Here is a 27,724-nt window from a genome sequence, read left to right as displayed (position 1 = left end):
TCTTTCCGTGACCAGGCCTGTCCCTCCTGCCTGCCCCCATTGCTCGACGAGGATGCTGGATACTGCGAAGGTGACGTTCCTGCCTCAGTCCAGCGCGCAAGCCGTGGCGGTTGTCCGCCTGATGGCCTCATGGATACAGAGGAGCGAGAACACACGTCTGCCTCGACCCTTGCCTCAGTACCAAGTCGGATTCGTATCGGAATCCTGTCTCATTGCTAACTACTGCATCATGATTCGTTTACCACCCAGCAGCCTGTCCATTTCAGAAAGCGATATTGATTTCCACGTACGACAAACAGAGATCTACCAAGGCTTGTTGAGGCAAGGCTTCAAGAAGGAAGACATTATTCGCTATCTGAACGACTACCGCAAGACTGCGGCAGATGCAGTCTATCCCGGTCTACCAGGCTTCGACCTGTCCATCTTGAGTACCACCGAACTGTCCTACCTTCGTCCCCGGCCGTCGCCGCAAGAAAGTGACCAAGGCGAATTCAAGATTGAAAGCCCTGCTCTTCGCGGTTCTTCCGAGTCCACAGATGAGCCGGTCTCCTGCTTTCCAGACCTTTCTGGAGACACTGGCGAGCCGCAAGACAATACTCCAGAATCTCTCGCTCACCAGGGTGAAGATTCCCAGGACCGTAGGCCAATGTCGCCCGCGTTACCAGTTCCAACCGTTCACATCAATCGGCATGCTCCTCGTAAAAGCTCACTGCTGCGATTTGCCGAGGCGGTGTCACCAGAGCGTCTTTCTGCTGACCCGGAGGAGGCAAAAACTGTTCCTGCGCCGATGGTCACTCCCATACGTAGAAACTACAAGCGGCGAAGTCATACTTACCCATATCAATCCTCCGAGCGAGATTCTGTTACGGATACATTGACCCAGGATCATATCCTAGACGGGATCAATCGGATCTCCTTGGACGATACGGCGGATAGCGCGCCCTTTGAACGGACACCACCCCTTTGGACCACGGCTCGGACACAATCAGCACAAGACATCATGTTCGCGAGTCCGGTATTGGATTCACCGCCAGGGGATGGTTCCGCAGATGCATACAACAACAACCCTGCTGATCGTACTCTAGAACGCCGTCGAAGCAGCGACCTCCTCGGACACATGTATTCCATAACTGATATGTCGAGCTCCCCTCCTCTTCCAATGACACCAGCAAGGGACGACTCTGAGCAGCAACATGCATCTCCCAGCTCAACCCAGTTGCCAATCACGCCAACGCCGATTCGCAATGCTGCTGCTCTGCCACGCACTGAGCCACGACCTTCAAGGCATCGATATCCGGATGGCAATGTCTACACGGTGTATAATGATTCATTTCCTGCGAGCTCTCAACCACAAACCCCCGCTGATATTTCAAGGTATCCATTGATCACCGAGCAAGACGCTGCCTATACCGCACCGCCGGGGATGCTCCGTATCGGATCTGCCTCTGTTTCATACCATGGCCGAGAAGGCTGGGATCAGGAAGCCGCGCAGCAGAGTCCAACTGCACGAGCTATCAGTCTGCGTGATCGGCGGAACAGGGAGTTGATGAGAAGTGTGCGGGCTGCAGGCGTTCGGTTGCAGCGGTTGAGGATAAGGGACGAAAGTCGGTTTACACAACAGGCTCTTCAGGGCGATGATGCCGCCAATGGAAGAACCCGAGCAGAGACATTCCCTCTGACTTCAGATGACATGTGGAGGGACGAGCTCGAAGCCGATCGGGTGGGAGAAGAAAACTTCGAAGCAGGTAATGAGGCCAGAGTGATGAGGGTCGTGAGCGGAAATGCTAGGTTTCACTTTGAAGGCTAGGACGGATCGGCAGAGTTGATCACAGTAAAGCGGGTAAGAGCTGATTCAACCGCCCAAGAGCGGCTGGCTCGCCAGGATTCGTCTGTGGTTTTAGATGAACAGAGGTCGGAATGAAAGTGAGAGGTTTGCCGTCTCAATACTGGTTGTGTGTAGACCGCAACAGAGTATCGATAGTTGAAGAACTGCACCGGGTGTACAAGGATATAGCTTACTGACTCCACAGCAATAAAGCAGCGATCGACACGGGCGTTGAAAGCATTCCCCGGTAATCTCAGTACTGGATCTGGACTCTCCCTATTATCCCCTTTTGTAGGCCCATTGGGCTCAATGTTTCAGTTCCCAGACCGAGGAGAAATTCTGTCTATCGTGACGAGCTGAGCTGAGGAAGCATGCATACAGGACAGAGTATGGGAGTACACCTGGCTTTGGCATCTGCATGGAGACTTGCCCTCCGTCTGTGCTGGTGATGGCGGTTGAGGGTTCCTCATTTTATCTGTGGTGGTGGGCTGATCTGAGCTGAGCCGAGCCGAGGAAACATATTACACGCAGGGTGGCAGTACGGAGGACAGAACAGGGTGACAAGAGGTCCTTGTTATATCGTAATCGTAGCATTCGGAATAACAGGGACTCCATGCTCCATCTCTCCTTCTCTCCCTCCCTCACTCCCCTCTTCCGTGTCTCCTTCGCCTATACAAGTCCTCTAACTACTCCGTATTACGGACGGGACTCCTACTATCCTTTTTCTGTCCCCTTGGATACGTGCAAGCCTACCTAGGTACATAGGGGAGGAGAGAAGAACGTAGATAAAATATATGTAGAGCCAGAGCCTTGTCGCTGCGAGGAGATATAGAGAATATCGGTGTAGTCACTAACTCTGTACCTTCCTCGTATGTGTCAAGAGGGATGTCGCCTTCAACGGAGTTGGACTTGCAGCGACGTACAGCCTCTCCTACCTCTTCACCGGTCCTTGTACTCGCGTCTATAATTATGTTTTTTCATTTGCTTGTGCTCTACATGCCATGAGCAGGCAGGCCATGTCGTCCTGAGGACTCCATACGTTTTGCTCCCTCTTTGGCTCCCCTCCCCCCCCCGGCCCGGCGAATGTCCGTCCTCTCAACGGTCCCGACTCTCTCTCGCGCTCTCTCTCTCAAGCCCATTCCTCTCCAAGCCCCTGGGACCCAGAGTTCAGAATCCAGGACCACTCTCCGTTCCTCCCCTTCGTCGTCTTCTTCTTCCCGTCTTTTGCCGCGTATCTCCCCTCTCGTTCCCTTATTTTCTTACCTCACTTCGCCTCACCAAACCTCTACCGCTCCTCACGTTTCTAGCCTCACCTGAATTGCGACTGGATAGGACTTCCTCTGCACTTGAACATTATAGGAAGGCACCACCTGCCTAGGTAGGTTGGCAAACTCTTCGTCTCTCTCTTTCTCTCTCTCTCTCTCTCTTTTTCCTTCCTCTCTCCCCCAATGGAGGCGGGCACGTCCCCAAAAGTGGAGACAAGCACTTCTTGGCTCCCTTTGGTGTATGGGATCGGGATCCAGCGATGATCACGCGTTTGCGTATAAGAACTCCATGCGCGTACCTACTTGTTAGACAGCAATCTCGACTAGCGGCGTCACTCCGTTTGGAAAACTTTCGAGTCCGGACTACCCTTGACAGAGCTAACTCATTAGGCTCCTCATAGGGAGTTCATGGGGATTGTATCGTTGGCTGCCAAGCTTCGAGGTCTAGTAGTGAATGGGCATTTGAGAGTTTCGGTCCAGAACATCCCATGAGAACGAGGGGTAGTTGCCGTCACGGCTATCTCGAACGAAGGGCGGCCATATTCCGGCCAGTCTACTGGTGTTTGATGGTGTACCTAAAGGTAGAGAGAGATCTCCACCTAGGCCATGACTCAGAGGACGACTGGGTGTTGTACGTACGAGTCGTATCATGACACACAATCCCATCCTCCACTCCGTCTCTCCATGTGCAATTCCTCAGAGTAAGAACTCTCTGATACATTGTGAAGCAAGATGACTACCGACCATTCGCTGTGGCGCGCTGCCATTGTGTCAGCGTAAGGGTTGTCTCGAAGAGATATATCGTGTATGGCAAGGTCAACATAGCCATAGTTCTGACCGAAGTAGAAGAAAGAAAACTACCTTTTCAAAGTGTCGACGGGAGTAGGAAGTCCCAAGACCTCCTGGTTATCCTGTGGTCCTCCGGCTTCTTAAGCACGATCAATGAAGGCGCCTAGTCCAGAATACCATGGACTTCACAGGCTGAGGGTTCAATGCCTTTCGGCTTGCTTTCATTGCAAATGAAAGGGTTTGCCCCTTCACCAAACATTTGAAATATCGATGATCCTCACAGCGGACTCAAAAGCCGGAAAACTCGAGAGTACTGGAGATACTCTCCTAGGTCAGCTAGATCAAAAAAAAGATTCGGGCGATGGAGCGTTCTTTGAGACTCTCTTCATGGCAAAAACAAAGCATTGGATAATTCTTCGTTCCGGGGCGATTGTGAATCGAAGATTTGCAGGGCCCTGCAGGCTTTCTCTGTCGAGGGCCTTCTAGCTTAATATACCTTAGACAGATGAAGAGCCTAGCATGTCAGATTCACCCCTTGTCGCCATCTTATGACCGCTCTCTTGCAGCAGACTCCGGTGGGACCACGGCTAGCTGAATTGATTGTGGCTAGGCAGCAGAATAAGGAACCCAAGCGGAAATGAACGGATATCCCACGGCCGTGCCGCTGCAGTGTTCTTCAGCAGCGGTGATCCTAATCTGTCCGAAGTTTAAACGATGAAAGATAGACTGGTGGTTGGTTGATGATGCGCTCCGGAGTCCTCCCGGGCGGACCATCTTTCACACCCATTGGGAGCCCAGCTAAGGGGAGAGGGGGGATGTACCAGCGAAATCTCCGGGATTTAGCAAGAAGCTTCGGGGACACAACCCTCCCACGCAGAACCCCCCGGACAACTGGCGCCATCCTCGCTTCCGACACACACCATCGGGATACCCAGATTTATCAGTGAGATGTCACCTCGTATATGTCATGTATATGTACCACTGACGTGCAGCACTGATAGCCGTGGTTCCCGCGGGGTCGTGCCGACATCGTGCTCCATCAGCCTTGCAGGAGATCTGGTCACGATGCAGATGACTTGCATTAGCTGAGGCACTGCGTGACAGGCCTGCTGCCAGTGGCATGGGATTCCAAAATCCCATGGCGTGCCATCCCCTTGTGCGTTTCATCAGCCACATGTCATCTCGCATTTTGGGCCTTATGCCCTGCCGATGTCGTTCCGTCCAGAGGCATGATTATGCTCGTCCGTTGTTTCCATCATGCTCTCAAGGACGTTGACGCCCACTGGCTTTCCAAGTCTCTTTCTCCACTTTTCTCCCTGGAAAATGATGAAGAGCATTGGGATGAAGGCCAATACGCCGCCAATGAGAGCGAACATGAGAAAAGTCCACTGGTATCCGATTTTGTTCCCCAGGTGGACGACATAGAATGCGAAAGTGAAGCCAATTTCTTGACGGATAAAGTTGAACAGCTGCGCAACCTCACTGCTTTCTGTGCGGTAACAATCAATTGCGTATGTGTATGTCGTCGTTGTAATGATCTGCAGGCCAAAGCAGGCGATACCCATCCCGAGTATGGGCGCAATCCACACCGTGCGATATTGCAGGCAAAAGCCATAGATCAAAAGTCCAGCAGGCACGATGATCTCACCCATCCAGATGGCTTTAAGTCGAACCTCCGGTTCCGGATCACGGCCGAGTCGCTTTCGCTCTCGTTTGACCATGCGATCGACCACCCACCCCGAGACACACTCGCCGAGGATTCCTCCAATCGTGAGAGATGCGCCGAAAGTGAGGCCAATGGTCAGTGTGTTCCAATGGAAGAACTCTGTGAAGATTGCTGCGACAGTGACGGCGGGCAGAATGGATGCAAAACCATACATAGTGGCGTAATATAGAGCCGGAAACAGGACTGACGGATATTTGATCATCTTCAACGCCGGAAGCACGAACTGATTGAGCCTCAGTCTGATTTCAGGGATATTTGAATAGAGTTGTAAGCGGGAGAAGTAGACTTCTTTTGTGAATCGAGGTGGATGCTCAGTCGGCAGCTTTACCACGTTGGGCTTCGACGCGCTGACAGACCTTTTCCTGATGTACAGTGTTTCTGGCAGAGAAAAAAAAGCGGTGGTGAACATGATCCCATCCACAATGGCCACGAACTTGAAGATCCATCGCCAGCCGCAGTACTCACCCAGCAGGCCCCCGACAATGGGAGCTAGGTGGCTTCCATTGACCATGGTCACGGTGAAAAAGCCCATGGCTCTGCCGCGCTGATGATAGAAAAACAAGTCCACGACGGTGGCAGCACCCAGGGCAAAAGCGACTGGGAAGAAGCCATTGAAGACCCGGGCAGCAATGAGCTGACCATAAGATCGGGTATAGGCACAGCCCAGGGCGGAAATGAAGCCCAAGAAAGTCGTAGCCAAGTAAACAGGCCGTCTACCATATTTGTTCGAAAGTGGAATCCATAGCCAAGGGGCTATTCCGTTGAGGGCTATACAGACAGTGCTTGGTGCAAAGTCAGCAGTTGGTGGACGAGGAGGCGTCGTCAAGATAAGACTCACGTCTGATACGAAGCGGCAACTTTGCTGATCCCAAAGTCTTGGGCCAGCAACACCAAGGCGGGGTTGATGGCAGCCGTGTTCAGACCGCCAATTGCGGCAAGAAGGGACGTCTGGGTCAATATGACAATCTGCAGATGATCAACAGGAGTTCTGGGCCTTCAAGGACAGATTCCATGGGCCAACCTTGAGCCACAGAGGCCAGTTCAGAGGATCCTGCGCATCTTCAGACTGCCGAGGATTCAGACACTCTGGCTGTATTCCATAGGGTTCAATTGTTCCCAGCTCTTCCCCCGCCAAGGTCCCGGAGTCACTGTCGTTTCTTTCTATCATGCTTGGCTTCTCCATCTTGCAGATTGTGGGTAGCCGTGATTAGGACAAGGTGGGAGAGCGACACAGGACGACAGGATAGATATGTCGCCTTGACATCCGCAAGCAGGTTCCAAGCATCTCGGCGGCGGACTAGAGCTTCGATAAACAGAGAAAAGACCCATCAGCACGAAGTCCCTTTCAGGACTGGGCTACTGCTGGTGAGCAATGGCATGTGTGCTCTGAGACGCCAGGTCGAGGGCGCGGGCGACCGGGCGGTAGGTGGCAAGGTGCAGCAGGCATTCGGGACGGGGATATTTTAGATGGCATTCTTGCATGAAGTTTGCGAGCAACGCAGTGAGTGAGACTAGGGGCACTGTGGACATGCCCGTGGTGCTGCAATACCTGTGGGTGAGCATGACTAGGGAAAACAATGTGGAGGGTTGAAAGTGCCTCACCAGCCTCGGATAGGCATGGCTGGGGCGCAGTTTCCAGACGAAACCATAGGGCTGGTGGGCTGGGCACACCAACAAAGTTCCATGACAATGGACGGCGGCACCCTGGCCTGGTCGGTCGGTAAAGTCAGCAGAGAAAACAGCCTAACGGTTAGGTACGGGTATTATGTACTGGGTAGGTAGGTGAGAAGCCAGGAACCCGCATGTTAAAAAAAGGATATTGACCCAAACTGGAGACTGCGACAGTGCTGAGGAGATCCGAAGCAGTCCGTTTCTCTCTCTCCCTATCTCTCTCTTCATCTAGGTAGAAAGAAATTACGCGCGGCAAGAGTGAAGAGCCGGCGGAGGCCAATTCAACGAAACACTTACCAGGCTGCTTCTGTGTTTGTCTTGAGAACATGACGAACCTTCAGCAGAAGCCGGAAAGGGTCAAGAAAGGGTGGCCAGGGCCAAAGATGAGAACCAAGGTTTCCTTTGCGGCAGTCGAAGATTGTTCATTGCATCATTGGAAGGCAAGGACCGAGTACGACCCGGCGACAGTTCGTTCTCTCTGCCGATTTTGCATTCTTTGTGAATAGTGTCTCCCCTAGCCTCAGGCCTCAGACCTCAGACCACAGCACCGCAGTCTCGAATTTGGAGGTTTGGAGTCTAGAAGCCAGAAGGGTCCAGCGAGACTTATGTACTATGTACCTGGAAGCACATGTCTAAGTACTTATGATTGACGCGGCCTTTGAAACCTCGCCCTGCGAAATAGCACCTGACCGGCCACTTTCCGGACAGTTAAGAGAGGGCTAATCAGCTCCGCCGTTGCCTCGACTGCAACGACGATGAGGTGCTCCAGGAGCAACAGGGCGAGGCGATGTCCTGAGCAGAGAAATCCTCCACGTCTCAAGTTTGGGGTCAGAAAAGCCATGCTGTTGTCAAAGACCACCTCAACAGGATGAAACACGCGGACCAGCAACAACAACCTCCCTGGGTCGTCTGGGAAATCTGATTCACGCCGATATCCTTCTGTGTCTGGTCCTTCTTCGTGCGAAGCCGTCCCGACGGGACCTTGAGCCTGGAAGAGTATGTATCATAATTAGTATGAGACGGCGCATGGGCCGTTGCGCATGATGCTTGATTTCTTCCCTGTTGGTCAACAGTATAGAAGCGGGGATTTGGATCCGCCGTGGTGGTGCGGCGTACGACGTGGCAGACCTGTCTTGCTGAGGACTCGAGATACACCACTCTACGCGAGAATCGTTCTTCCCCGAAGAGCGTCTTGCTAGACAGTGGCCTAGGTCTCGTGGATCGTCGAACTTTCAAGACCCTGACCACGCGGGGTAAATGTGATGGGTCCGCACCAGTGATCACGGCCGTCACCTTTGTCGTGCGGAAGGACCTGGCCTTGCCCGGCCACAGAGCTCTACACTTGGTATGAGCAGGTGTGTGAAGTCTCTCTGTTGATCAGCAGCAGCAGAATGTTGACTTGGGGCAGGAGCACTTGGACGACATCTCGAGAACTCCAAGGCTAGCGGCGACGCCGGCGGTTCCAGCTAGTAGAATCCACCGGTCAATGGGATGGCTATGGAGAATTGCTTGCTGTCCATGACTTGGACCTGAACAACGATCTAGGAGGTCCAGAACGTGGGAAGCAAAGTCGCCTCCATGGCGGAGCAGGATCCTTGCGATAATAGAGAGTCAAGATATGTAACACCACCTTTGACTTCATCCACTTGTTTGGTGCAGGAGACTATCGCAAACCCATCAGGATGGATGTCAAGCGATGAAAGGACCTTGAACTCTTGCAAGAATGGCTAGCCACTCTCGACTGCCCGATGAAGGGTGGAAACACGTGATCTGGCATGGGATTCAGATTCAGAGAAAATAGACCCATCCGTGACTGGCTGACGGTACATCCCTTTCCTGTCCATGTGTCCTTGCACGTACTTTTGGTCAAGTCACCTTGTGCATGAGGAGGGGCAATTTAGCCTCTTTTTTTTAACACGCACTTTGGGTTCACTAACCTTAAGTCGAATGACTAAGTCCAGCAAAGGTGTTGGTGGTGTTAGACCAATCCTTCGAAGAACCCCGGATATCGGCTGTCAAGATTGGGCGCATGAGCGCTCCGCGACGCTTGACAAAGAGAGTCGTCGGCTTAGCCTTTTTGCGAAATCTTGGAAGACTTTGAGAGATTAATGCCTCTTGTGCCTCGGGCTTGTGCGAGCATTCTGACTCCGCCTAACCTGACTCGAAATCGACGTCACTGGGAAACGAAAGCCTGGGAGTCGCAATCGGGCCCAATAATATCAGTGTGTAATGGTCCTTCCTCAAACAGACCATTAGAGAGAGTCTGGCATTCGCAAGCTAGGAGGCTGAGCACTAATCACAGCATGTAACTGACAGGGTTCACGAGCCTGGTAATTATTGATTTGTAAGATTTCGGGCGCCCATCATGCGTGTGGCCTTCTCCACGAGAACTCATGGGAACGCAGAGGTGGGAATCTAGCTGCGAGGCTTCGTCTAACGGCTGTCAACCAATTTCGAGACGCGCCAATTTTAGAGATGCAGACATCAAAAGGGTGGTCATCTCATAGAGGTCTTTCAGTGGAACCACGGTTCGGAGCGCCTATCGAAAAGCTGATCCTTCGGGATTAACATGAAACAATTGGTTGATCAAGATCGAGAGGGAGTGGAAATCTCGAAATGTTCGTTGACGTTGGAGAAAGGAAAAAGACCAGGGACCCAGTGTAGGTACGTTAGCCTTGTTTCCAGCGCCCCGGTTGTGCCCTTAGCCCATAGGATATCAGCGCCGTTGGGACGCCACGATTTGCTATAGAAGGGTTAGTCAGACTGGATAATGAATATCCGACGTTGCATATGATGCAGAAATTGGCAGATAGTTTTGCCTATGACCCGGAAGTCTATTATCTAACGTTGTCGATGGGGAAAGGCATGCTTTCGTGATTGCAGGTTGTGTGCTATTCCAAAGGCATGGGTGGGCTCGAAAATCGACCGGGATTCTCCAGACGAAAACTCCAGAATAAGGCTAGGGGACGCTGGAGGGTAAGTCGCAATGGTCGGGACATATTTACTGGATCCATTCAAGTCCATACCTTTTGATTGAGAGTGGTTGATAACTCGGCCCCCTCGTGGCAAGCAAGGGCGGCCGACGACTCACTGAACGTCTGGCTTTCAGGCATGGAGCAAGCGGGAGGCAAATAGTGCTTATGTCGAATAGAGTGCTGACCGCTCCTATACTTGGGATAGAACCCCAACACCATTGTATCGATTGGGCTAAGCCTCCGTATTCGTTCAAGTTCAGAGAGATCGACGGTGCGGATCCGCAAGAGCACCAGTGGGAACAGCAGCAGCAGCAGCCATGGTCTGTCGGGCCAGGTTTCGAGTTTCTCGAAGCTTTGGCTTTCGATCACATTGGGATAGACAGAAGAACAAGGAGTTTCCATGCAGGAGAAGCGTCCGGGGGTGTGTAAATTGTGCGATTACTTAGCTTCCCCTATACTCGTAAGCCATCAAGGCCTGAGGCCTTCAGCGATGAGCAGTGAGCCGTGAGCAGGCTGGAATACATTGGAAACCAGGCAATACAGCCCACGATGACACGGTCAACATAAGGGTAAAGGGCGATCTGAGAGGTCGGTTCCCGTCGGTTGGGGCAGGTTGGAACTAACCAGACGTGGGCTTTGACCCTGCATGGCCTATCCTGCCTATCGCTGACCGACTCGTGTTCGTGAAACTCAGCGAGATGTTATGACGACGTGGCACAGGCTTGTCTCCCACTGGGCCTTTTCCTCCTCTTGGGGGCTTCCAGCAGTTTGGGCCGGAGATGACAAGGCGCTGAGTTTCTTATTATTTGATGACAAAGGGGAAGCAAAGGCCATCAATCATCAATCAGGATCTGAAGCAGTTGAGAAATTGCCACTTGTAAGGCGCCAGCGGCAGTGGCAGGAGCAGTCCATCGTCCACGGGGAGTATCGGTGGTGATCGCAGTCGACGCCGTGTTTTAGTCAGTCCGTGTCAAAGCCGCTGGACAGGTGAGCTGGCACAAGGGCAAGATGGTTGGTTCGTTCAGGGTCGATGGCGCTTGCCTGGTTGGAGAAGGACCAAAACTCTCTCTTGGGCTTTGTGCTTTGGGCTGGTGAGGCCTCGGGGCCGGGTGCACCATCCACCACCACCTGCCCTTTGTTGAGGTAGTTGTGGTTTGATAATAGCGTTGGAGACAGAGAAAAAGAGGGTTACAAGAGTGGTTGATCAACGGGTTCGCAGAAAGTGGTTCCTCCAGCATACCGAGTTACCAACAATAGGCCTCTCTGGTCAATCTTCTTGTTTCTAACATTCGGTATTGTTGTTTTACGGGTACCAGTACCGCACGATTTCACTAGTACTCGGTACAACACTTCCTTCTCCCGTCAAGGTCCATTCTCAGTAAGAATCTTTACTCAACTAGCCTGGACATACTGTATTAACAAATCCCGCTAATGCACAGCATGTCATAGAACCCGATCTATCCCCTGCTCTAGTGCCTCTAATGCCTCTTGTGCCTCCCTCTGTCCTGGCCATCCCCGTCATCACGACCCCTACTGACTATGATCCCCCCCAACTCCCTCTTGATCAGCCCAATGCTTGTCAAAGCGGCGGGTTAGCTCTCTCTAGTTCCCAAAAGCTCCTCTCTCTGCCCTTTGCGCTGCCCTTTGCGCTTTTGAGAAGGTGTGTCGCTCGGCGCTGGGCGCATCCTGCAACACGGGTCGGACTTCCCTCAGATCCTGATCACCATGCCGCATCCCTGCTCACCTGCTCCCTCCCGGACGGTTGCGTGTTCGCTGCGGCTTCGGCTATGTCGAGCAGCTGTCCCCCCCGTTCGACTGGCCCATCACCTTCTGCCATTTCCAGTCCAGCTGCGAGCTTTTTGGAGCGGACGAGAAGGCGAAAGAGAAGGAAGAGACCAAACTCGTCATCCCACAACCACACACGCAGCCCTGCGCCGCCGTCCTCCACCACCCACCACCCACAACCACCCCCCCGGCCTCCTCCTCGTACTACTCGTGCCCTAAGCTTTCGAACCCACCACTCACCCCCGGTCGTTCTGAACTCATTCTCGAGAATTGTAGCTTCCCACGTCCCATATTTGCTATTCCAGAAAGAGAAGTAACTCAGCATCAGATGGTACTTTCCCTTCCCAGTGCAGGTCGTTGCTAGTATCATCCCTAACTGCTCATCCGCCATCCCGCAGAGTTTTTGACCCTTGTCTATTCCGTCTCGTTTGGGTCTGCTGCCCCGACAATCGCCCTCGCATGACGCTAAGCAATACCTTGCCTTCCCATGCCGGCCTCTGTATTAAAAAAAATATCCTAGCTCTCCAGACACGAGACAGGGGTGGCACTTTTGCTGACGGACCTTGTCTCCAATTCTGATTCTGATCTCGTGAGGAGAACAAGCCATTCAAAGTCCCTCATCGCCCTACGAGGCTTTGGATCATGAACTCAACTTGACTTTTGGCCATTTCTCTGCTCTCCCAACTTTTGCAATCCCGACTCGATCTGTCCTTCCATACTCAAACATGCCTACCGAAGTCGAACAAAAACCCAAATCCAAGCATCGCAAGTCCACATGCGCTGGTTGCCGTAGAAGAAAGGTATCATTGATCACTCACTCCTCTCTTCGTTCAATCCTCAGCCTGGTGGAAGGGCGGAAAGGGGGGCAATTGGTGGCCCCCAGAAGCGTTCGCATAAATCGCTAACTTGTCAATAGTCGAAATGCGACGGCAAAACACCCAAGTGCACCACGTGAGTAACGACGGTCAATGTGCGTCGGATCGATAGCTCTGATGCAATCTGTAGGTGCATCGCATACAAAGACGACTGTCACTACGACAAGCCGCCCTCACTCGCCTACGTGCGATCATTAGAGGAGGAAATCCAGGAACTGAAAGCGCAACTGCGACAAGCCAAGACCCAAGTTTGGCTAAGCAGGGTACGAAGTAGCCTCTTTGTTGTGTCTCGCTACCAGGGGTATCTGACGGATGGGGCCAGGCCGGCTCTCACGATGACAAGAAGCTGCCTTCAGCATCGCCCGCTAGCGAAACCGCCGGATCTCAAAGTTCAGGTCAAGCTCTGGCACATCGAAATCGACATATCAAGTGGGAAGCCGACATTAGCGTGGACGACAGTGGAGGTGTAACGTTTCACAACTCGACGTCTCCCATTCACGAACCACCGTCAAGTCAGCGCCATCACCCCCCTATAGCTGCCCAGCTCAGTTACAGTGGAAATCTGCACGAGGACCAGCGTGTAAAACGAGACCTAATCTTAAATGCCACTCACCAAAGACAGATTGAACCTTTTGCAATTGCAAATGGCGCCGCGAAGACAAACGTGCCAAAGGAAATTTCGCATGAACTGCTCAAGTATCACTGGTGCTGGATGCATCCTTTATTTCTGTTTGTGTACAGGCCTGCATTTACAAGAGGCATGGCCATGGTGGATCTGAATACTCCAGGCGCCCAAGATCCACCATACTTTTCAGAAACTCTGTTGAAGGTATGGCAAAACCTTGCCAAAAATCCGGATTCAGGCTATTTTGTTGATTGGCTTTTTAGGTGATACACGCACATGGTTCCAGATTTTTGAATCACGACGTTTACCAGGACCAATATCACAGTGTACTGAGCCAGCACAGCCCCATGGGAAGCTCAATGAGCGCTGGAGAGTTTATGCAAAAAATCACAGATGAAGCGCGATTTGGCTTGGGCATGGACATTTTGAGGAACAGCTCTATTCCAACCATTCAAGCCCTGCTGCAACAGTCTGCCCGAGAAGTCGTGCTTGGGAGATCATCTCAAGCGTGGACATTCTCAGGCGTCGCTTTTCGCATGGCGTTAGATATGGGAATCCACCTTCCCAGCGACAAACTCCAGGCGTTTGTGAAAAGTTTGACACCTGAAGACATCGAAATTCGAAAGCGCTTGTTTTGGAGTTGCTATACTTGGGATAAAATCCTGTCCTTATACCTGGGTCGGATGCCCGGTTTCACTCCCGCGACCGAGGAAGTTCCCCTTACCTTCATGGATGACTACAGTGATAGCGACCTCTGGGCACCATACTATGGAGAGACGCCGACGCCTGAACTCGCGAGTGCCCCCAATTACCCTCCTTGCCCTGGATATGTGGTTTCATGCTTCCGACAGCTGTGCAAGATTTGCGTCATTCTTAACGATCTGATGCACAACATCTATTCTTCTGAGGCGGCGGCTCGCCGTGAGATGGAAGAGGAAGACCATTCAGCAGAAGCCAAAGCAGTCAGCGAGGCGCCTTTTGTGCGAATCTCGCGCGACCTACGAGACTGGCTCATTTCCTTGCCTCCTCATCTGCGAATCAACCCTGATCAAATGCCATCTCTAGCACCACCCGTCCATATTATGTCGCTGAATTTACTCTACCACACAACCGTGATCCTTCTGCACCGCCCGGTTGTGCTTGGAGCACGGGACATGAGCGCACCGGGACCCGCGCGGTCATGGCAAATGTGCATTCAGGCAACAGGGGCCATCCACGATCTGATCATGTTGCAAGCAAATACGTTCGGACTTACTCATGTCTCCTATCTCAATGCCTACAGCGTTTACATTGCCGCAACCATCGCTGTTCTGCGATTTGAAAGAGAATACCAACCGGGCGATGACCCCGCGGCTGCAGCACAGAAGAATGGCTTGAGTTTTCTCTTGGAGGTGCTGCAAAAGACTTCAAGTACCATGCCAGTTTTGGAGCGTAGCAACGCCATCATCCGAAAGCGAATGAAGGCGGCCCTGGACCGCCAAAAGGCCCAGCAAAGTCAAGTTAGAAGGACCTATTCGAACGGATCAACACCACCCAATGCTAAATTCAGCATTCCAACCCCGACTAGTCATCAAATGGATCTCGCACAGCCGACGGCGTTTCAAGCACTGTCAAATCCGGCCTTGGTGCATGGGGCATACTCACAACCAGATACCCCGGGTTCCTTCGTTGCACCCATGCAATGGCAATCGGGGATGAGAAGCAGTCTCTACTCGGAACCAGCCCACGGATCAGAAGACTTCCTACCAGCTTTTCCCGGACAACAGTTCCCGGTGGGCTCTGAGCACAGCTTTGGCAGTAACGAGGTTGATCCGCATGCAAGGACGGCACTGCTAGGTTACAATCTCGATCCACACCCAAGGTTGAGTACGGGCGATATCGACTGGAATTTCATGGATACCTTCGAGGGCCAGTCAGTCCATATGTGACTAGCTGGCCAAGCTCAAAAGACTCAATACGAATTTTCGACGGAGTCTTATGGAAAATGGACAGACTCCTGAGGAGGTAGAGTTTTGGACACCGTTCTTTCAACAAATTCTTCCGCGTACACACTTTGTACATACGATTTGGCAACTCTCGCATTATGCAAATCAAGCAACGACGGGTGACGACGAGACGAACGCTTGGATTTTGAACTTGACGATCTTTATTTGGCGGGTTCTAGACGGTTACTGGGAAAAGCACGGGAGGAAAATTCGGAGCGAGGGGAAAAGTCTTTTGCTTTCCCTGTGACTATTCAAGTATCCGTCTACAGGACAGGAAGCGGGGGAAAGGTTTGCAATCTGCATGGGGCATGCATCATGAACGCTTTGGGTTGGGATGGGAAATTGCTCTGCATTGACACGGTCGAGTCTATCATGACGCCACAGGACTGATTCCAGTTTTGGTGAGTGGTTGTTTTCAACGCGCGCAATATACACATAGATTCCATTAATGTTCAACTCCCTTTGCTCTTCGAAAGCTGGCAATTGACGGGCAGGGAGCCTGAGGGAATGCCTCCACGTGACGGGCAACCGCGCCATCTTCGAACGTCTCTTGTCTCATCTCTTTTCCCCATTGCAACTTGCACCGTCATCCTCGACGTTTCATCACGGTTGTCAAAGGGCAGAAAATAGAAACGGACGAAACCGTCGTCAATTCGCTCTGCATGGGAGGCTTTGTCATTCTGAAAGCCTTGCATGCCTGCATGTGCCCCTCGGATCTCTGCCGTCTGCTCTCACTTGCATATGGGAATTATAACGCTCAGAGCGGGACCGCCTCATGGCGCGGGTCGTCGTGGAAATTGAGTGCGAACGCGCCAGGTTCTAATTTTAGGTCTCTAAATAGATGCGATACGAGGTCGAGATGGGCACGCACACCGGGCGCTTTGGTCTCTGATCTGATCTGGATTGGTCTGGTCGAGTCTGTTCTGACCGGGGAGTATGGTGGTCTCATCAAAGCTAACGGGTACGGTACAGTACTCGTTTTCATGTGTGGAGATCAAACCTGTGAATGTGGAGGAAGGCGAGAGAGTGTGTGAGGTGCAGAAAGGGAAATAAAGCGCGCTTCAATGACGGTGCGTGTGTGTTGTTCAATGAAACCCCCCCGGTCATGACTGTGGGGATCGTCCGACGGTTCAGCCTCGTGCGGTCCAAGGCTTGCGTTAGCAGGAAGCAAGTTTACGAGCGGCCGCCACGCCGTCGTCGCCTTGCATTAACACCTGCAGGGCAAAGTTTACGACCATGTGGCGACCTTGTGTCTTGAAAGATGGGCGCCGCTGGGCTTTTGGTAGGGCGGTCTTTGGTGTTCGCCACCGGTTGCACAAGTGGAGTTATGAAGGACGTAAGTACTCCGTAGTTTACGAGACACGAAAGAGCTGTCATGGGAAGAGGTCTTGCAGGGGATGAAGTGCCTGTCTTTTCCGTCGGGGATTTTCGAAGGGTAGAAGAAAACGAATGACCCGAGCACAGCCACAAAGAGAGACGTATGCAGAGGAGTTTGAACGGGGTGTACTGGCATTCTGATGCTCCATAATACCTAGGCATGTCAGCAGGAGGCATTATTGCCCTGTTTGGAAGGGTGCGAAAGTGACAAAACGATGTCTATAGTGTAGGATTACTCCGTACAGTGCCGGGACCACCAGGAACACCCTAATACGCTTTGGGAACGTCAACCAAGGTGGGACGAAGCTTGCTGGAAGGAATGATGGAAAAAGGAAAAATGGTCACGCTTGACCATGCGTGGACTTATCATAACGAGGCTCTGGGGGGAAAAGTATAGAGCGCGCCGTATGGCATACCTGCATAAGAGATATGCCGTGCTATATATGGCAAATTTTTCGACACGATGGATGACAGTGGTTCCAGCACACCGGCGCACACGGTGATTGGACGGGACCAGCCCTTGTAGCCGTGTTGGCCTGCCGTCCGCGTGGACGAATAGATCCATGCAATGTCATGCAATGCACATGCATAAGGGGAATCGAAGGGGAGATGTAGACTCGGGAGGGAGGCAAGAGGGTGTGGGAGTCTACATAGGCGAGGGACGGACGGGGGGATGGGGGACGGGAATTTACTCCTCCCTAGGGTAGAGTACTCCATGCCTAAGTTGCATGGGTAATTGGGCAAAAGAGAGGAGAGGGAGCAGGAGGATGAGGAGTAGGTCGTTCATATTATTAGCAACACAGACCCTCTCAAGAGGGGACGGGGGAAACGGGAAACGGGAAACGGAAGGAGGAGCTCTTCCTCGCGGCCATTGTCCGGACCCAAAGGGCTGATGGTTGTTCCCATTCCCACAAGGGGAGAAAGGAAGCATCAGGTCCGCGGTAGTCGCGACGGTGATGGTTGTGATAGAGGAGGAGATGATCTAAACGTGATACATGCCTGACTACCTACCTACCGACCTGAATAGGTATCTACCTCAAGGAAGCGGAACAGTAGGGAGTAGGTGGTTGCACGAACACGAACGGCGCGGCTTTGTTGGCTACGTATAGGCAGGGAAGCTTCAACTAATCAACTAATTGCCAACCGTGTACATATCTCGACGTAGGGACTCCGTAATTGTCGCAGCCTCGTCTGGCGGAGTATCTACCACTCGCGACCTACAGTACTCCTCTCTCTCACGCCGCTCTCTCGGATCAAGGCAAGACCATCCGAAGTCCAGGGTCACGGCCAGGGGGTGGAGAGGTTAGCGCCAGATCCAGAACAAACAAATTAGTCAATCAACGCAACCTGTCCTTGTATGTGGCCTTAGGTCCTGTCCTGAAAGGGGAAAGCTCGGAGGGATGGAGGAGAAGGAGAAGCTATATTTAGGTGGCCAGATTATTCCAAATAATTGAGATGTCTGCTGTCCGTACAAGGAAGGCGGCTACCTAGGGAGGGAGGAGGGAGGTAAACCAACAAGGGTAAAAGGCTAGCTAGCGTAATACTAGCTATGCAGTTAGCCTAGCCTGTACATACTAGCCAGCTACAAGGCAAGTAGGTAGACAGGTAAGTAGCTTTGTCAGAAACGGAGTACAGCCTTCGAAACGACAATAATGGTCCAACAGATGGTATGTTGAAATTGGCATCGAGTTACGCGTCCCTCCTCGTGTTCTCTAGAACACCTAAGCGGGTAAGTAAGCATAAGAATAATCCGCCTGCAAAGGCACTAGCAAGTTTCAAAAAGGCCAGGGAACCAGGAAGAAGAGAGAAGCAAAAGGCCCCCCTCCTCCTCCCACACCCCAGATTTGAAAGAGGATATGTTACTCCTGCTCAATGCGGGATAGGAGAACGAACGGGTCACCTGGGAAATCGCCTAACGTAGGTACATACGGGTAGCAGGGGTGGACAAGGCAATCGGGGTTTCAAAAGATGGATAAGTATTAGTATCTGTACTTTAATATGGGGGCTGAGAATGGTCCCCGAGCCCAGTTCGAGCTTGGAGGATGAAGTTTTCCGAGTGCTGGGATTCGCTATTACTGCTGGGGGGGTAAGGGTAGTTTATTTTTATCACCGCACTCGAAGCGAGATGTAGTAAAAGCAGCGAAAGAATGGGCATGGGACCCGTACACACTGTACATGAAATGATGGACCTTGGGATCATGATCATGGCTACTCCATACATACGACTGTGACCATGACTCGGGGGCGGATTTTCGGGGGACTGAACACGTTATGTCATGTCATTTCATGGCACCTCGACCCTTGGCTCCTTGTGCGGAGTACTTTTCAATTTCCTTCCTAGATGTGTCTTGATAGGTCTGAGCTAGACAGGACTCGGGATTCGGGACTCGACTGCGTGGGTAGAATTGAGTGGGGGGAATGAGCGGAAAGGGACAGGAGGAGGAAGACACAAGGGAGGCGGGCGTGCGAGTGGACGAATAAGATCAGATCAGATCAGACGGTAGATTAGGTGGAAGGGTTCTAGACAGACGAGGAAATGCGAGTGGATGGGGTGAAAGAGGATGAGTAGGACGAGGACGAGGCAGCAGAAGGTGGTGCATAGGTCAACCAACCTTAGAGCCTGGCCTGACCTAAGGTAATGTCAGCACAGTCGTCGTCGTCGTCGTCGTCGTCGTCGTTGTATACGGACCAAGTACATTAAAAGGCCACACACGACTCCTCCATAGAGTTTTGAGAAGTACCCAGTCAGCAGCAGCAGCAGCAGCAGCAGCCGCCCAATTTACTGTTCGGTTTTGCTACCATGTGAGGAGGAAGGACGACAGCAGGCAAAATCCCGTGAGTTTCTCGCAACGAATCCATCCTCCGAGACAGCAGCGATCCGATATCCATGAAACAGAGGGAGACAAGTGTGCAAATCGCCCCAGAAGGCATTGTTAATGCAAACACCTTCACGAGGCCGCGAGATAGGCGTGCCCAGTAAACCGACTGCTCAAATCAAAGTTGGTCTTTGGCCTCCGTCAATCAACAGTATTCGAGGTCCAATTATCGTCGACACCTGGACCATCAGGGCCATCTCACTCTACTTCTCGTCCAGATCGGTTGAGCAAGTCAGATCTTTCCATTCCTCCAAACCCTTGATTGTTTCCTCGCACTTGGCCTTGATCGTTGCGTACGCATCTGGTCCGAGCACCAATCTCATTGGAATTTCCCTCCCACTGTCGCCAGTGAGGACGTCGATAATGACTTTGACGCCCTTCTTGATGTCGCCTCGCTGTTTGTTGTCATATTCATCCATCAACTGCTCTCCCCTTCGCACAGCCGTTCCTTCGTAATCAGCAATTACGTTTTCTCTTTTGAGCTTGTTTCCGGCGTTGAGAAAGTTGGATCGGAAATATCCAGGTTCGATGGCACAGACCTTGATGTTGAAGTCTGCGAGCTCAAAGTACAAAGTTTCCGAGAGACCACTGGCCGCCCACTTGGAAGCACAGTATAGACCGACGCCGGCGACACCGCGCCAGGCTCCGACGCTGGAGAAGTTGGCCACAACCCCTGACCGTTGCGCTCGCATGAACGGAACAATAGCCCGAGTAGTGTTCAACAGCCCAAAGACATTGGTGGCAAATTGTGCTTGAGTTTGTTCCGGACTTCCTCAATCAGAATATGGCTATCATATCAAAACGAGCAAAGAACGACTTACGTGAGTTCCTCTAATCCACCGACTTGGTTATAACCAGCATTGTTGATCAGATAGTCGAATCTTCCGTAAATTTGGTGTGCTTCCTCAGCTGCCTTCTTGAGATCCTCCAACGGCGCAGTGACATCCCAACTCATCGTGGCGGCGCCGGCAGCCTTGATGTCGTCAAGCTTGCTGGCATTGCGAGCAGTTGCAATCACTTTGTCACCACGTCTCAACGCACCAAGTGCGAGTTCCCGACCAAATCCACTGCTGCACCCGGTGATAAACCAGACCTTGCAGCTTGCCATTGTTTTGAAATGTTATCGAGGCTCGACTGAGATAACCGGAGATCGTGAATGGAACTTGGCCCGTGGAGAAGGCTCGAGGAGTGGCTGATCGTTATTGTACAGAACTTGGGTATCTCATACTGACACAGGTCGACCTTGTGAACACTTTTATACCACCAACCCGGCGCTCTTGCATGTCTCGGCCTTTAGAATGCATTCTTTGCCTGCGCACAGCCAAGAGCAAGCGGCCGATCTACGCAGCGGAGAGCGGACTTGATGAAGTAATCTCGCAGTGGAGCATCTGCTACAAATGATGCCCAAGTAGAGTAGGCATAGGCAGGCGGCTACAAATTCAAGCTTAAACTCCCCTAATAGGATCTAAGCAAATGATCAAGTCCGTGCGAACAGATTTCCATGCTCACAACGTTGGCCAAGACCACAAAATCTCTCGGCCACCAGCTAAAGACCGAGAGAGGCACTGAGTAGCATGAATGTCGAATGCAACCCCGAGTATGACTTAGACGAAGTTCTCGCCTCCTGGTAAGCTGGCTTGGCTGGTGTTGGTTGTTGCGAACAATATCAAGCGAAGGGATGCCATTCCATGTGCGGCCGCTTCGCCCGCTAATCACCGTAATTGCGCCCGAGGGAACCAGCGGACTGTTGTTATTTCCGAATCGCTGGTTTTGGCATAGTCAATCGAGTACTCAGTACCATATAAACGGACGGGCAATAGCTGGCAAGCTCACCAGATCGCCTGACGAGCTTGAGTACACGGTCAGTTGTAGAGAGGTGATCAGCACGAGCAATCCAGGAGTTAAGCAACGTCTTCCTACAGAATGTGCAAGGCGAAAGAGCTTGGAGCTTGGAGCTTAGAGATATTCAGGCCAAGTCAGGCGAACCGGATGTCCCGAGCCGAGACAGGAAGGGAGGAGCAACGCTCTTAATGGCTGGCGATTAGCTCTGGCTGAACTGGTTGCAACCTCGGATTGAAGCCATCGACTAATTTGCAGTCTGCAAAACAAGAGATCACGGAGACAGAAGAAATCTTCGCTCAGGATCACAAGAGCAGTCTATAAGGGCGACTTGGCACAACCGATGGCAAATACTTCCAGAGAGATAGGGGAGGAGCTTGGGAGGAGGCAGGGAAAGAAAAGGGATTGCGACACGGCAATTTTCCCCGCGGCGGTCAGTGCGGGAGATATTGTCACTGCATTGGAAAAATTTTCGCCGTCGTCTATCTTTCATGCCAACGATCACTTCAACTTGGCCAGAGAAACCCGCCCATGAGAACAATCAATGGCTAGTCTTCATCGTCGAGCTCCTCAGTTTCGGCAGCGGCCACGGCCTTCTTGCTGTTGGAATCCCGAATGACTTTGGTCTTGGCCGCAGGCTCGACTTTCTGGTCTTGCTCGTCGGCATCGTCTTCAGGAGCATCCTCGCCATTTTCTTCTTCTTCTCCTTCCTCCTCCTCCTCCTCCTCCTCGTCTTCCTCGTCCTCCTCTTGTTCCTCTTCCTGGGCGGTAGATTTGGACTTCTTGGATACAGGTTCAACAGGTTCGGCTTCAGCCTTTCGTTTTTTGGGAGGAGCTGTGTCGTCGAGTCGATTAGCAATCAAGTTTCGACGGTAGCAGAGCTTACTTCAGGTCATGGTGAGATCAGGACTTACCTTGCTCTTCCTCCTCTTCCTCCTCTTCTTCTTCGCCCTCTACATCTTCCTCTTCATCGTCTTCCTCTTCATCCTCATCATCCTCGTCGTCGTCTTCTTCATACCTACTCAGGACCAATAACATCAGCACTTTGAATTGTCCGGGATGGTTAGAGCACAATTGGTGGCGCAAGTGTAGGACAGCAAGAACAAGGAGGATGAAATGATGCATGCTGGGCTTTGACTTGGTTCGCGCACAATCATGAGGCAGAAACGGTAATGAAAAATCTAAAGACACTTCACACAGTCGGGTTCACCCCAAATGGAGGAAGCCCAAGCAGAGGCAAATAACAAACGAGGACGGACAAGACGAGACTTACTCCTCTTCCTCCTCGTCATCGTCCTCCGGGAGCTCGAGCTCTTCTTCTTCATCGCCAGGTCGGCTTCTGGTGGGCGCCATGGGTGTAGATGATGTATGAATATGACTTGTAGACGAAGGAAGATGGCAGAAGGTCCAGAGGAGATGAAATAAGGATACAGGAACAAGTGAAAGGTAGCTATGGGTGGAAATAAGGAAAGGGAGAAGAGGTGCGTGGTCGAGGTAGGGGGTGAGCGTGTGGACTACGGCTGAGAACTTGGGAGACCTCTCGGGGGGGGGGAGCTGTTGGCAAACGTCAGGGCCCAGAGTCCAGGGCTCAGGTCTGCACTAGTCAGCAGCTGCTCAGGGGAGGGAACAGATGGGAGAGGAGAGAAATCGGGGGGAGGGGGGGAGGGATGAGGCGGGCTTCAGGCAGTCGGGGGTGGGAAGAGGCAGAGGCCGAAGTGTGAGCATCATAATGCATAAGGAGGTTGGCCCAGTGGTTGGCGTGCCGCTTGACCTTGCTTGACAAGGAGGGAAGCTCCAGAAGGCTGGAGGAGAGAAGAGGAGAGCTGGGAAGTGCGAGAGAGAGAAAAAGTGCAGCAGAGAGGAGCGAGGAGCGAAAGGCGAAGGGCGAAGGGGGAGAGGCAGGCAGCTTCCGTCACCTGGGAGCTTCGAGAGAAGGAGGTTGGGGAAGAAGACAGTAGCAGTGCGTACAAGTGCGGCTCTCTGGCTTAGCCCTCTTGCCCTCTTGCTCTCCGGGCTAGTTGAAGGGCCCTTGCGCTGCCGAAGTTCCATGCTGGGTGAGGACACTACTAGCTACCCCTCAATTACGAGGTATTCGACCTGTCAACTGTCAGCACTCATCAACGCGCCAAGCCAACCATTCAGCCAGCCGAGCAGCCAACCGGGTCCCGTGATTCGGAAAATAGAAATTGCGGTGCCGACAGGTCCACCATAATCACGTGGGTGCCTACAGGGCACTTCTCCATCCACCCCCCCTGCCCTTTGGCCCTTTTCTCTGGCCTCAATCAACCATCCCTTGCCGGTGCGGCCGAATCATTGCCGTCGGGTTCTGTCTCATCTCGAGTGCTTTCATGGAAGAGTTTTCCGCTTGAGACCCGTTATTAATATCTGCCCTTTTGTGCTGACCGAGGTTGCGCGGAGTTGTGTGCTCACAGTACAAACAATAACAGACACATCAAACTCCTCAGACGACATATCTTGCCTTTGGCCATCCTGCACCCCAACAATTGCATTTGAGCCCGCACGACTGCATTTTCCAGCTCCCACAGCAGCCCGAGTGTGACAGAAGTCGATAACGAAATGACCACAACCAGCCTTTCCTTGGGTCAAGGTGTCACAGTGCAACTGCTCGGGGGTTTTCTCCCTTTCCCTTGTATACCTCTCGCGATCCACTGTCAACCACCCATAACGTTTGCTGAGCCTACAAACACCACCAGCACGGCAGCAAATGCTGTGGTGGACATAAAGACGTCGGCTCGTCTCTGAGCAATCACGTTCATCACCAATGAAAACACCAAGCTCATCATGCTGATTGCAACCAGGCGTGCTGCCATGCTTTTCACGCTGAACAGCACCAGGATTGACAATGCCGGGATCACGGCTGACAACAGCATACATATCGTATTCCCAACCTGCACCAATGTTTCTGGTCTGTACTCCCAGGTCCGCTCAAATGCCTTCTCTGCCATGGACCGGTGAAGCTTATATCCTACTACCCGGTGATATAGCGGCACCACCTTTTCGCTCAGAAAGTTGGCTAGAGCATCTTTGCTTCCAATGTTTTCATTCAGCGTTAGCAGGTCTGCCTCAATGCTCGCATCTCGGAAAATGCCCGCTTCCACCCCATACAAGAACTGGTCGCCACCACTTTCTTCGTCGTACCATTGCCGGCGGAGCTGAAGGTTGTCTTTTCGCGGTTGCTGCAGCGCGTTGATTCTTGCTGTTCTCAATAGAGCTCGATCTGCCCCCACTTGGTCAGCCGTCTATTCTCAGTCATTGGTTCCAGAGCCTTGCTTCCTACAATACTGGTCCAGCAGGGTCCTTGACCGCTCAAAAATTCGGCGGATGTCCTCTTCAGACATGCTCTCAGGGTCATCGATCCAGATCCGGTCGAAGCTGTTCAACCCTGGTATCTTCCTCACCTCGTTGATCACCACTTCGAGATGCTGCAGCTCGGCTTGCATATGCAGAATATTCTCCAGGTTCATGCTGGAGAATTTCCTGAAAGCTTCAATGTTTTGATGGCTAGCCATCATTGCTGCCAAAGCCCCGTAACCTGTCATTTCCGTAACGCAGCGATCTTGTCGGTGGCTTCCGAGACGGTGATGGAGATCAGGGGCATGTCTTCTGTGGGAGGACGGCGGGCGGATGTCTGCTTATAATGAGGAATCACAAACTAACTCGTCCAACGCACCCGCCACTCCTCACCAGTGGGGCGCCCGTCGGTGGGCTTGCACCTGCGTCGCTGCCCAAGAGGAATTGGCAGGCTCCGAGGTGTCTTCTTCAAGCATTCATTGACGGGAAGCTTCCAATAGGAGCATGACCGGACGATTCCACTCTCCAAACGCTCTCCATTTGACTGTTGTTCTCGCGGTGAGTCCATATTGCGAGCCTGGTTGTCCCTGCGCACGGAAACTATGCGAAGATTATCGCGTGCTGTCAATTCTACGTGGCAACGGCCTTTTACGCACGTGCTTTTTCTGAAGCAGACTCTCATCACATGTTCCAGCCTATTTTGCGGTATCTCATGAGGTAGGTAGGAATGACCCCATCTTGATTTATAGTCCAACAGTCCCTGGATACCTGGTCATTTCTAAAAATCGAGACACGGCTTGCACCGCAACAGTCACCCATCGAGAGTCTGACAAGGTCTCGGACTCCTTCAGCCCGGCAAAATCCAATGCTGCAACTTCCCTTACCAAATGTGGCCCTGAAATAGTTACCGGTGCTTCCGTTGGCAATCGTCGATTCAGTTGCTATCAGTCTCCAAACCGTGGTGCTACTGTTGCAAAGACACGCCCCCTGCCGTGAAACTGATCCATGATTCTGGGAGGTGCTTCCGAGCAGTCCAAGACTGTCCTGCTTTGCACATGAAAGGTCTAGTTTTTGTCAAGAAAGTCGACATGTCTCAAGCCTTCGGAGGCCCACAGCTGCAGCCCTGTAGATGGGAGAAGGGTTCTCGTCGTGCTTGGAGGAGTTTGTCACATGTTGGCATATTGCAGCTCGCTCGAAGGACGGGCCCGACCTTGTACAACGACACATTCCAAGCAGAGATCATGCCATTCCCCAAAGCAGCTTGACTGCTACCTGGTGTTATTTAAGATGACAGACTTGTCTGTCCGTATCATTGCTCTTTTCAGCGTGCTGGCGGCTGAAGACCCTATCCTTTTGCAGTTTGAATGGCTTGCGGAATCTGAGACGGCTGACCTAGAGTGAGGGAGGAAGCCGAGAAGCCACCAACCAGTACGAGAATTCTTCCACCTTCCGAAGGCGCACATTAGAATTACTGACTTTGTGGACGACAGGATAGCCAGAGACAGCTGGATGAAGCGTTCGCCAGAAGAAACGAAGTCCACTTCACTTCGAGTTATTCCGGAATCAAAGGACATGGCAAGAAAGCCCATTCTTGACCAGCTGCGAGGTTCTAGCATCGTGCGTTCGTTCCAGACAGAGGTGGAAAAGCAGAGCAGAGCAGCAAGATGCGACAACAGTGAGGGTCCGTCAAAACGTCTCGGAGAAGTCATGTTGATGGAGGAAAAGAGGAAGCGTCTCAACCTCTTTGTGGTCCTCATGTTCATCCACCTGGAGCCGAAGAAGGATCAAAGGGCAGGTCATCATCAATCAACGACCACTCCACGAAGAGTACTGTTGGATACAGGCGCCGATTTCAATCTGATTTCTGACGACGCACACACTGAGCTCGATCTGACCAAACAGCCATATAAGGGCCGTGTGCATTCGATTGGTGGATACACCGAACTCAGCAGCACCGTCATCCTTCAGTGGCATTTTCGGAGTTACAGTTCCGAAGCGGACCAGAGTTCCCGTTCATATCGTGCGCCGTTCTATGTTTTGCCTCCAGACTCCGAAGCCAAATTCGACTGCATCCTCGGGCGACCGTGGATCGAGGAGAACTGGAGTGACTTCGTCACTTTGGTTGAGCACAACCGAAGAAAGGAAACGGCAGCATGAGGACATCCGAAAAGTTGGTGGTTTCTGTGGAGCGTTTTGCAATTATAGCATCATACATTAGGGCATCGAATCAACCTTCTCACAATAAAAGCACACCAACCGGATGAAGAACGAGCGCAGATGTTCAACTTATGAAGAAAAATATACCACCAGCAATGTACCACCAACGATGAGACACAGACCGTAATTTCTGAGAAAGGACATTCTCGCCACGGATTTCTGAAGCGAAGTTGTATGACAAAATCCGACCAAAATCTGGATTCGGACCAAGGACGGCGTTTGAGGGACGGGCTACTGAAGACGGATTTGTTACACAACTGGTTGGAGTAAAAGTTCCAAGTCACCAAGATACTGCCAGACGGCCAACGACGTTACTTTTGTACGGATATGGTCATCTGAACATCCCAGAGGCCGCCACAGCGGATCCGAGAATGAGACTCTTCGTTTTGGTATCTTCAGAAGTCTTGTTCAACCTGTCAATTACTGCTTGTGGCTTGTTCTCAACCTCTGCATTCTGAAGTGACAAATCTAGCGTTCATGGTCACGCCCAACGTTTCCAGGTGACCAGCGAGCCGGAGTGCAGCAGAACCTCATCACTTGAAGTCGTCGGTCGACAAGGATGTACCGTCGGCAGAAGGTGTA

The 27,724-nt window shown here is 52.1% G+C and overlaps 7 protein-coding genes across 7 annotated transcripts; 3 read left to right on the top strand and 4 right to left on the bottom strand.

Moving 5' to 3' along the window:
- Positions 1-52: 52 nt before the first annotated feature.
- On the top strand, positions 53-1,807 carry A1O5_09118 (uncharacterized protein; the record flags this gene model as incomplete). Its single annotated transcript, XM_007749698.1, has 1 exon — positions 53-1,807. One exon carries the CDS (start codon positions 53-55, stop codon positions 1,805-1,807), a length of 1,755 nt encoding a protein of 584 aa, XP_007747888.1.
- A 3,268-nt stretch (positions 1,808-5,075) lies between these two features.
- On the bottom strand, positions 5,076-6,788 carry A1O5_09117 (uncharacterized protein; the record flags this gene model as incomplete). Its single annotated transcript, XM_007749697.1, has 3 exons — positions 5,076-6,387; positions 6,444-6,571; positions 6,627-6,788. The coding sequence occupies 3 exons, from the start codon at positions 6,786-6,788 to the stop codon at positions 5,076-5,078; spliced, it is 1,602 nt and encodes a 533-aa protein (XP_007747887.1).
- Positions 6,789-12,957: 6,169 nt separating this feature from the next.
- On the top strand, positions 12,958-15,464 carry A1O5_09116 (uncharacterized protein; the record flags this gene model as incomplete). The annotated part of the gene is made up of 4 exons (XM_007749696.1): positions 12,958-12,987; positions 13,079-13,174; positions 13,234-13,740; positions 13,800-15,464. 4 exons carry the CDS (start codon positions 12,958-12,960, stop codon positions 15,462-15,464), a joined length of 2,298 nt encoding a protein of 765 aa, XP_007747886.1.
- A 4,513-nt stretch (positions 15,465-19,977) lies between these two features.
- Positions 19,978-20,882, bottom strand: A1O5_09115 (uncharacterized protein; the record flags this gene model as incomplete). The annotated part of the gene is made up of 2 exons (XM_007749695.1): positions 19,978-20,542; positions 20,596-20,882. 2 exons carry the CDS (start codon positions 20,880-20,882, stop codon positions 19,978-19,980), a joined length of 852 nt encoding a protein of 283 aa, XP_007747885.1.
- Positions 20,883-22,161: 1,279 nt separating this feature from the next.
- On the bottom strand, positions 22,162-22,966 carry A1O5_09114 (uncharacterized protein; the record flags this gene model as incomplete). The annotated part of the gene is made up of 3 exons (XM_007749694.1): positions 22,162-22,448; positions 22,528-22,631; positions 22,887-22,966. 3 exons carry the CDS (start codon positions 22,964-22,966, stop codon positions 22,162-22,164), a joined length of 471 nt encoding a protein of 156 aa, XP_007747884.1.
- A 1,319-nt stretch (positions 22,967-24,285) lies between these two features.
- On the bottom strand, positions 24,286-25,173 carry A1O5_09113 (uncharacterized protein; the record flags this gene model as incomplete). The annotated part of the gene is made up of 2 exons (XM_007749693.1): positions 24,286-24,851; positions 24,912-25,173. 2 exons carry the CDS (start codon positions 25,171-25,173, stop codon positions 24,286-24,288), a joined length of 828 nt encoding a protein of 275 aa, XP_007747883.1.
- A 1,324-nt stretch (positions 25,174-26,497) lies between these two features.
- Positions 26,498-27,082, top strand: A1O5_09112 (uncharacterized protein; the record flags this gene model as incomplete). The annotated part of the gene is made up of 1 exon (XM_007749692.1): positions 26,498-27,082. One exon carries the CDS (start codon positions 26,498-26,500, stop codon positions 27,080-27,082), a length of 585 nt encoding a protein of 194 aa, XP_007747882.1.
- Positions 27,083-27,724: the final 642 nt, after the last annotated feature.

The sequence above is a fragment of the Cladophialophora psammophila genome, assembly GCF_000585535.1.
Source record: "Cladophialophora psammophila CBS 110553 chromosome Unknown aczJe-supercont1.15, whole genome shotgun sequence".
Classification (NCBI taxonomy): Eukaryota; Fungi; Ascomycota; class Eurotiomycetes; order Chaetothyriales; family Herpotrichiellaceae; genus Cladophialophora; species Cladophialophora psammophila.
This window is presented reverse-complemented; position numbering and strand designations above follow the sequence as displayed.